This window comes from Plasmodium cynomolgi, chromosome 7 (genome assembly GCF_000321355.1).
Source record: "Plasmodium cynomolgi strain B DNA, chromosome 7, whole genome shotgun sequence".
In the NCBI taxonomy this organism is placed as follows: Eukaryota; Apicomplexa; class Aconoidasida; order Haemosporida; family Plasmodiidae; genus Plasmodium; species Plasmodium cynomolgi.
The window spans coordinates 519701-529129 of NC_020400.1; the positions used below are offsets into that span (position 1 = coordinate 519701).

Here is a 9429-nt window from a genome sequence, read left to right on the forward strand (position 1 = left end):
CGGGACTGCTGCTCCGTCGGGACTACTGCTCCGTCGGGACTACTGCTCCGTCGGGACTACTGCTCCGTCGGGACTTCTGCTCCGTCGGGACTTCTGCTCCACCAGGACCGCCGCTCCACCAGGACCGCCGCTCCACCAGGACCGCCGCTCCACCAGGACTGCCGCTCCCGTGGGACCCCCCTCGCAGCGCATAATCTTTACGTCCCCGCGGCACGTGAAGGATCACGCCGACGCGGAGTAACTCCCAAAAGATAAAGCAAAGCAAAATGGAAAATGACATTTTCGAGAAGAGCAAAAATGAATTAGAAAGAATCTACCTGAGCAAACATGTCGTAGTTCACCCGATAGTCCTCCTCTCAGTGGTGGACCATTACAACCGAATAGCCAGTAACACAAAAAAGAGAGTGCTTGGGACAATCCTTGGAGAAAAAATAGATGGTGTTGTACATCTCACAAACAGTTACGCATTGCCATTTGAAGAGGACATAAAAGATATCAATATTTTCTTTGTAGATGATAATTACAACGAAAATCTTTTCAATATGATACGAAAAATTAACACTCGAGAGAAAATAGTTGGCTGGTACACTACTGGGTCTAACATTAAACCGAATGATATTTTCATTAATGAAATTTTTTACAAGTACCACCATGCCCCCATCTTCCTTTTGGTCAATGTACACACAGATCAGAGTATCTTTCCCGTGAATGCCTACGTGGCCATTGAGAAGGCCATCTCTGACAATAAGTTCCGGAAGACATTCATCCACATCCCCGTGACGATAGGTAAGTTGCAGCGCACCCCCGCGTATCGCGTACCGATTGCCGCATATTGCTTACCGCGTACCGGTTGCCGCTTACCTGTTGCCGCTTACCTGTTGCCGCTTACCTGTTGCCGCTTACCTGTTGCCGCTTACCGGTTGCCGCTCCCCCCCCGCAGGCGCGTTCGAAGCCGAGGACGTTGGAGTGGAGTTCCTGCTGAAAGAGCTGAAGAGCGTGTCGACGTCCACCCTGGCGACCAAAGTGGGTGATAAACTATCCTCCCTAAAAAGCCTCATCTCCAAGCTCCAAGAAATCGCTGCCTACCTAAATGACATTCTCAATGGAAACATAGAAATGAATATTAAAATTCTGTATAATCTCCAAAACGTATTTAGTCTCCTCCCAGACACAGAGAACCCAGAACTACTGGAAGCCTTTATGGTAAAAAATAATGACATCATGTTGAATGTCTTTATTGGAAGCATTACCAGGTCGGTTATTGCTCTGCATAATTTGATTAACAACAAAATTGAAAATAAAATAAACGCTGAGAAGAAGAAGCAGCTCGATGTGTCCAAGGACTCGGAGGAGGACAAAGAAAAGGAAAAAGAAAAAGACAAAGATATGGATAAAGAGAGGGAAAAATCGAAGAAAAAGAACTAGTACGTGGAGAGACCGCCCGATCGGTACGTAAACCGCCCATTGCAGGAAAGGGAAAACAAATGTAGAAAGAGCGCGAGATCATAAAATCGCGCATCCTCTGCGATGAAAAAATGAGGCTCGTCTGAATGAAGTTTATTGCAGTTTTGTTTGCATAGCGAGTGCCAAAAATGGAACAGCGCCTTTTGCATGTGACATGCAACAAGTCCAAAAAAATAAAAAAGTCTCCACGTGAGCGAAGGGCACCCGCGATGTGATACCTGCTCTGTGATACCTGCTCTGTGGTATCTGCTCTGTGGCACCATCTCTTTGGTACCCTCTCTTTGGTACCCCCTCTTTGGTACCCCCTCTTTGGTACCCCCTCTTTGGTACCCTCTCTTTGGTACCCCCTCTTTGGTACCCCCTCTGTGCTACCCCCTTTGTGCTACCCGCACTGTGTGTTACTCCATTTTAAATTAACACTCCCAATCAACCCTTCCTTTTTTTTTCCCCACTTTTTTAATTTTACAAAACATTTTACGTAAAAAATAAAATAAAATAAAATAAAAATTAACCACGAATTGATGTAAGGCCAAAATGCCATTACAATGTAGGGTGGGTATATCTGCTCAGGGTTTGCTTGGGAGATGGTCCATTGGAGAATATGCGATGGTAGCAAATATAAGGACGTGCATTTTTCTAATCATTTACCCTCCTAATCGTCTCATCCCTTCACATCGTTACCCTTCGAAATGGTGCTCATAACCTCCACTGATCGCTTGTGCATATCGTCGATCATCTTGTTTAGCTCCATGTTGTCAAAAAATCCGGGTGTATTCCCGTAATGATTTTTTATTTCGATTTTTTCACTTAAGTTATACTTCCGCCTGTTTCCCACGTTTGCGAATCCTGCATGGTGAAATGGGATGATATTTTGATATACGTGTTTGTATGACGATTGCGATGGGCTACACAACGTCATGTCCACAACATACTGCTTTCCCCTTTTGGGGGCTACACATTTAGGGAGAAAAAAGGAATACATCTCTTCGACCACATTTATCATTCCAAGTGGGCGAAAAAAAAAAAATTGTAAAATTGTAAAATTGTAAAATTCCCCTCGCATGGGGTTAACTTCGAATGGGAAAACTTACCTGACAGGGGTAGGGCTTCGGACCTGAAGTCGATCACCTTTGGGCTTTTGTGCTGCGGAATCACCGCTCGTTCGTCATCTACGGGAGGGGAAGTGGACACGCATCGGGTGAGTAGCTCATGGGGTGAGAAGCTCATGGGGTGAGTAACTCATGGGGTGGTGCTGTCCTTACAACGCGCACAATTTTTCATTGGCCGCACTTAGAGCTCAAGCGAGGGCAACCATTCACACTGCGCGAAAGAACCAAAATGGATTTCCCTACCTGGGTAGAGGAACTTGTTGGGTGGTCTAATCAAATCATCCTGTGTATTTTCTAAAAAGGAAAAAGGAGAAAGGTTAATAAAAAGGTGGATGGCGCAACTAGGTAAGCTTCCTACGCGATGGAGAGCTCCCAATAATCTGCTCCTTTTTTTTTTTTTTTTTCCTGTTCCATCCTTACTGCTCTTATTCAATCGTTTTATCTTGTTGTGCAATTTGACTACATTGGGCTTTTCTATAATCTCTGCGTTGTTAAGTGGGTGGGAGGAAAATGAAAAAAAGGTGAAAAAAAAGTGAAAAAAAAAAAAGGACACAGATGGTGATCGTGATGGTGAACGTGAGCGTGATCAACGGGTGGGATGCAGAAGAAGCCGCGTGGAAGCAACAACGACGTCCGTGTGCCCGGCACGCGTCGAGCGCTTACCATTCACGTGGATTCGCTTGACCGTCCTGAACCTCCGCTTAACCTTTGACCGTAGTCCCTTGGCCATGTTTTCGCTCCACGCTCGACTTAAAGGAGAAGCGGACTACTTTTCTGCTTAAGCCTCAACGTAGCTACAGCAAGGATCCCTCCGGTTGGAAAATTTCTCTTGGGGCAGCTCTAGTTGGGGGCCGTCGAAAGCGCGTATGTTTTTATTGGCCGAAATGCCAAATGGAAAAAGAAGAAACGGGATGATCCCAGAAAGTTGCGCGGGGAAATTAAAAAAAAATTAACTCAAAATTAAAGATAAGAAATGCGAAACGGGAAATAAAAAAAAAGTAAGCAAAAAATGGTAAGTAAAACATGGTAAGAAAAAAAAAGTGAGCAAAACGTGGTAAGTGGAAAAATGCCAACTCGCTCAGCGTGCGTGCTTAACGCAGCTGCGAATTTGTTTCCAACTCAACGCGTCGATTTTTTCCGCCACGGATATGCTGGCAAAAAATGGCGACCAAAAAATATAGGCGAAAAATATGGGCGAAAAATACGGGCAAAAAATACGGGCAAAAAGTGGCGGCAAAAAGTGGCGGCAAAAAATACGGGCAAAAAATGGCGGCAAAAAATGGCGGCAAAAAATGACGGCAAAAAATAGCGGCAAAAAATGACGGCAAAAAATAGCGGCAAAAAATGACGGCAAAAAATAGCAGCAAAAAATAGCGGCAAAAAACACAGGAAAGAACGCCTGAACGGATTGCGCGCCAAACGAAGGTCCGCCCCCCTTTTCTGTGCTCGCCTACCACACCCACTTCTTTCTGCGCACGTGGAGATCCTTGGGGGCCCTGTAGTAATGATTACTGTACGTGCCAAAGTCAAAGGTGACGTTGGGAACGAGCATTCGGATGTGCGTCTCCAAGCGATCAAATGGTACGTGTAGCCTTTTCACACTTTTGAGCAATTTAAACAGCTCAAAAATTTCGATATTAACAAAATTGCTCCTATGGATTATTTCGACAATTCTGGAAATCATCTTTTCGTTCTTATATGATAATTTTGCACACGAATTTAAATATTTTATGGCCTCCTCAGGGGACAAATAATTCGAGTTGTTGTCAAGCCTTGCACACAAAATATTATCCACCGCAGAAAACACCTTGCCGTTCAGGTAATAAATTTTGCTATACGCATGAATGATATTAATTAAATCATTTCCTTCCAGCGAGTTGATTTTCCTTTCACGAAGGAAGAAATCCCCAATGATGTCATACACTTCCCGTTCGAAATATAAATTTTTACTGTAACTTAGGAGATAATTCATTAAGTCAATTGGAGTACAATTGGCAAAAAAATTTCTGTAAAATTTCACCTGTACATTAAATCTCTCCATGTGTACTTTGGACAGTAGGATCCTCACATTACAGTGTACCTTTGTTAACGATATTAAGCATTGCGATAATTCTGAACAGCCCATATGTTTGTACACGTGCTGCAGGAGGAGTAAAATTTCGTTATACAGCTCGTCTATGTACATGCTAAATTTGCTATATGAGTAGAGAACATCCGTCACGTTTTGCGATGCTTCACTGATCAGTTGAGGGGTTTCCTTCTGTTCCTCCGCTGATTCTGCACACGCTTCTGGGGAGACTCCTTCCCCACGACTGTAGTTGCCCAATTCGTGCCCTCGGCGTAGATCCTCATTGTACCCCTTTATTCTTTTCAATATGGGGGGATATAAATGAAGGAGCAATTTCTCATGGTATGTCTTAACCTTGGCATATGAGTACAGGATCGTTTTGATCTGCTTAAAAGGGGCAGTTTTGGCGACGTTTTCTCCTACTAAGTAGTTCCCAACTTTATGTAGCAACTTGGTTAAATTTTTATTAACATGTTGTTGATACGCTTTATCTGTTTGATTCTGATTCACTTTCCCATTTCCTGATTTCTCCTTGGAGAATGAAAAATGGGGAGACGCCTCGATAATTTCGAAAAGCTCTGCATGAGAAAAGGAGCTATAATAGCTACCAACTATTTGAATGATCTCCCCCATAGGAATGTCTTCTAAGTGGATTAAGTTTTTTCTGTACAAATAGGCAAAGCTATAAAAGGAGTTACTTATCGCTAACGTTGTACATGTCCCTAATTTGATGTGCTCCTTCAGTTTAGTCACCAAGATGTGTAATAATGTTCCATCCTTATAATGGCAATTAACCATTATGCGGAGAATTATGGAGAGCAATTCGCTGTCCTTTACTTTGACAATCTCTGAGGATAACTTCCCGACCAATTCGTGGATGCACACGAGCTTACTCATGGTGTGTAGGAGAAGAAACACCATTTTTAAGTTTTTTTCCATCTTGATAATCTCGTTCATTTGTTCAATTAAGTCATTTGCTGTCTCCTCGGAGATGTCCCTTTTCTCTCCGATCAGTCCATATAGGGTTTTTAAAAACTGGCTTGATGCGCTCTCTTTGGTGGTACGCTGGACGAACGAGTTTGTGGATCCTCCCCCATCTTTGCTTCCATCCCGCTGGGTGACTCCCTCTTGGTTAGACATAAATGAGTTGTCCCCCTTACTTGCCTCGCCCCTATCAGGGCAGATCTCCTCTCCGTTATGATGCCCCTCAGAAAAATTACCACCTATGTAATCGGTCCTGATGCCCCCTTCGACGACGTTCCCATTTTGTGCATCCCTATAGAGGTGACTCCCGCCTTTCCCATGTGCGGCTATTTTGAACTTCCTTAACTTTTTGTTTCCCCTTCCTAAGGTGGTAGCATCACTTTGTGGACACACTTGGGGGAACTCTCCATCGTGCGATGGGTGGTCCTTCAATTCTTTTGTCCTGATCTCGTCTCGCGCCAACCGAATGGACGTTTCATAAGCATTAATTTGAATTTTTTCTTTTCCTGGCTCATGGGCCCACATTTCGGTGCCTTCCTCGCTCCACTTCTTCTTCCCCCCGCAGCGCACATTTTCTGCTAAGGGAGTGTCATTGCTATTCCCTAACGGGGGGCATTTGTCCTTTCCCCTAACGCTTCGAACATACTTCACGTGGATAGAGCGAAGCGTTCGCGACTTTGCAAGGAGGTTTGAGAACATAATTCCGCTGTTGTGCCTTCCTTTTGCTTATCTTTTTATTTTTTTATTATTTTATTTTATTTTTTTTTTTGCCGCCCCTTCAGCAGTGGCATGACCATTCAAACAGAAAAAAATGCACAACCTGGTCAGCTGATCGTGCGCACGTTAAGGTGTCGCATCAAACTGTTTCTTCTTCCCGCTCACGATGTAGATGTAGAGTCTGTACAAACGTTTCTTTGCAAAAATGGAAACGCGAAAAGGGTGTTTAAAAAAAAAAAAAAAATAGCCAATCTGTACAAATATGCTCAGGTGTGTCACGCGAGATAACCATATGGCGAAAACACTACTTTACGGGTTTTCCACTTTTTTCATTCACACTGTTCACATTATCTTTCATTTTATCCACAATCGGGTTGAATATGTAGTACCCGCTGCAAACCCCGATGATGGTTGCCACACATATGCTTTTAAAGTCCGTTCTCCGCTTCATTTTTTTTGTAGCTTCCCTATGGCGTCAGAATGTAGGTGCCGTGCTGTGCGTTCGCAGTAGTGCAATATACTATATAGTAGTGTTGTATATAATGGGTCAAATCGCGCGATTCTCTCCTTTTTTTGTAAAATTTCCCAAGTGCTGTTACAGTTATGGGTGAGAAGTTAAACAATCGAATTAGCGGAGTGAGAGAGAGAAAAAAAAAAAGGGCAACTATTCTACACGGTAAGCGTATGTGCAAATGTATGCGTCCCATGCATGTGCATTCCCCCAATGCAGTAACGTAGCAGTGGAGAAGCTCCCCTTCTGGAGCGGCACGAGCATCTATTTCACCTTCGCCGTTTTGTGTGTGTACGGAGGGGATAGCTCAACGAGTAATGCAGCTTCCGTGCCTTTTTCCTAATCAAGCATACTTTAAACGCCCCTCTTTTTCCATCCCTTTCTATGTGAAGTGAAACACCATTGAGTAGTGTCCCATCAACAACGAGATGTGTAGATAGGCATACTCTATGCGCGTAAACTGATTAGGCCTCCCTGCATATGTATCTTTCGCTTAGATGTGGTGATACACAAAATGGCCCCCACGAGAACTCGCTTTATAAAGGCGATTTGAATAGGAAATTTCCCCAATTGGTAAATCTTCTATTTGTTTTAAGGGTTACGTTGCGGGCTGATCCTTGCCACATTAGCAAAAGAGCACCCCCCGGAAAAAAAAAAAGAAAGTAATTTTCAATATCCTCCCCATGTAGATAATGTTGCAAAAATGAAATGGTGACAAAATTAATAAAAAAAATGTGGTCCCCCTTTGTGTAAGTAACCCTTCTCCCTCTTAACTTCTTATCCTTGCGCGCGAATGGGGCGAATAAAATTTGGGATGCGCAGTAGAGAGAAAATAAAAATGGGGATCGTCCGAGGAGAAAAGGGCCTGGATGGCACATACGCAATGGAGAAATCTGCACAGGTAACATGAGCCAAGTACGTATGCGCATAATATATGTACATCCATCGAGGCATACCCGCTTGCACAATGCTGAGTGCTGCTAACATGCGACTACATGGGTGATCGTCCCTATTCTGGAGAAAGCCGAAAAAACGGGCCATTGTTTACCCCTGCGCGTGGGTCAATGTGCCCCCCTTTCCTTTTCTTCCCCTTGACACAGCGCTAGCGTCAAGTGCAAAAAAAAAAAAAAAAAAAAAAAAAAATTGTTAAATCGCCTGAACAGTTCATAAAAAGTGAACATTTTATACCCTTGCCGTTCATGCGAATTTAAAAAAAAAAGTTCTCATTTAGCTATTTTAGCGAAAAGTGCCCAATAATTTTTCCTCCATTCGGTCATTCGTACATCGTACCTGTTGTTAACAAGCATATTTAACCATATTGACCACACTTACCATTTTAACCACATTTACCATTTTAACCACATTTACCATTTCAACCATATTCACCACATTCACATAACGCGCAAAGCAGCAGATTCTTCGTTGTGCCCATTCAATTTTAACCATTTGTACGTGTTGCATATACGTAATTTACCCCCCCCAGCACAGAGCTTAGCTTCCCATTTTTTTCACATCCCCCTGTTCAAACATGGCTAGCAACGCAAATTTATTAACCGTGAAGGGCGAAGGGGACTATGGCAAACTGAACGCCTTTTTCGCTGATCACTCGTACTACCAAAATCACATGCTAAGTGCCATGGATTTGAAGATCTTTAATCAGATAAAATGTGTGGTAAATAAGGATACGTACCCCCATTTGTATCGTTGGTATAAGCATATCGACTCCTTACCCAGTTATGTCACAGATCAGTTTAAGGATCCAAACGAAAAGGGGAAAAAAGCGGGAGGTAGCCACGCACCAGAGAAAAAAAATGTCCCAGAAGATGATGATGTTGATAACGATATTGACCTATTCGGGGACAGCAATAATGATGAGCAGAGCATTCTCTTAGAAAAAAAAAAACAGAAAGAAGAAGAATTAAAAAAGAAGAAACAAAAAGAAAAGGAGAAAAATAGGTCCATTTTAATTATCGAAATAAAACCCAAATCAATTGACACAGATATTAGTAAAATACCCAAACTTGTTAAACAAAAAATTGTTGATGAAAATATCAAATGGGGTGAAGAAGTAAAAAAATTACCCGTAGCATTTGGACTGTACAAACTTCACATGTCTTGTATTATATATGACGATTTTGTCAATACGAATGACTTGATGGAGAAAATAGAAAACATTGACTTGGATAATGAGGAGGACAAGAAAAAGAGGAAGCTAATTCTTGGCTTGGATGGAGAGGAAAACGGCGACAACAGTGACGAGGAGGCCGACGACGATGTGAATTATGAAGAGGTGGAGGACGACCTGGACTTCCTGGTGCAGTCGGCCGAGATTATTACCTTCAACAAGTTGTGAGCAGGCGTACATACATATGTATATAATATATGCATATTTACATATATATATATGTACACATGTGTGCACCTGTTGCGACGGCAGGGGTGGTTCCCCCCCCCAAAGTTGGCACGCATACAGACCAAGCGCACATGCATGGCGAAGCCGTATGTACACTGCCTTGCGTACCCTGTCACTGAAGCGAAAAATGTACATCTTCCCAAATGCGTGATTTTTTTTTTTT

The 9429-nt window shown here is 42.9% G+C and overlaps 4 protein-coding genes across 4 annotated transcripts; 2 read left to right on the plus strand and 2 right to left on the minus strand.

The window, feature by feature from the left end:
- Positions 1–266: 266 nt before the first annotated feature.
- On the plus strand, positions 267–1425 carry PCYB_072060 (26S proteasome regulatory subunit; the record flags this gene model as incomplete). The annotated part of the gene is made up of 2 exons (XM_004221603.1): positions 267–786; positions 941–1425. 2 exons carry the CDS (start codon positions 267–269, stop codon positions 1423–1425), a joined length of 1005 nt encoding a protein of 334 aa, XP_004221651.1.
- Positions 1426–2061: 636 nt separating this feature from the next.
- On the minus strand, positions 2062–3609 carry PCYB_072070 (hypothetical protein). Its single transcript, XM_004221604.1, has 5 exons — positions 3237–3609; positions 2994–3056; positions 2817–2867; positions 2556–2633; positions 2062–2310 (listed from the first exon to the last, which is right to left on the minus strand). The coding sequence occupies exons 1-5, from the start codon at positions 3301–3303 to the stop codon at positions 2126–2128; spliced, it is 444 nt and encodes a 147-aa protein (XP_004221652.1). The 5' UTR covers positions 3304–3609; the 3' UTR covers positions 2062–2125.
- A 414-nt stretch (positions 3610–4023) lies between these two features.
- PCYB_072080 (hypothetical protein) lies at positions 4024–6793 on the minus strand (the record flags this gene model as incomplete). Its single annotated transcript, XM_004221605.1, has 4 exons — positions 6656–6793; positions 6469–6537; positions 5250–6150; positions 4024–5219 (listed from the first exon to the last, which is right to left on the minus strand). The coding sequence occupies exons 3-4, from the start codon at positions 6148–6150 to the stop codon at positions 4024–4026; spliced, it is 2097 nt and encodes a 698-aa protein (XP_004221653.1). The 5' UTR covers positions 6469–6537; positions 6656–6793.
- A 1588-nt stretch (positions 6794–8381) lies between these two features.
- PCYB_072090 (elongation factor 1B) lies at positions 8382–9206 on the plus strand (the record flags this gene model as incomplete). The annotated part of the gene is made up of 2 exons (XM_004221606.1): positions 8382–8556; positions 8599–9206. The coding sequence occupies 2 exons, from the start codon at positions 8382–8384 to the stop codon at positions 9204–9206; spliced, it is 783 nt and encodes a 260-aa protein (XP_004221654.1).
- Between the last annotated feature and the right edge of the window lie 223 nt (positions 9207–9429).

Coding starts and splice junctions, on each gene's coding strand:
- PCYB_072070 (XM_004221604.1), bottom strand. CDS start 3,303: ATGGCCAAGGGACTACGGTCAAAGGTTAAGCGGAGGTTCAGGACGGTC. Junction 3,057..3,236: donor CAAGCGAATCCACGTGAATG/GTAAGCGCTCGA, acceptor TTAACAACGCAG/AGATTATAGAAAAGCCCAAT. Junction 2,311..2,555: donor CGAAGCCCTACCCCTGTCAG/GTAAGTTTTCCC, acceptor TTCACCATGCAG/GATTCGCAAACGTGGGAAAC.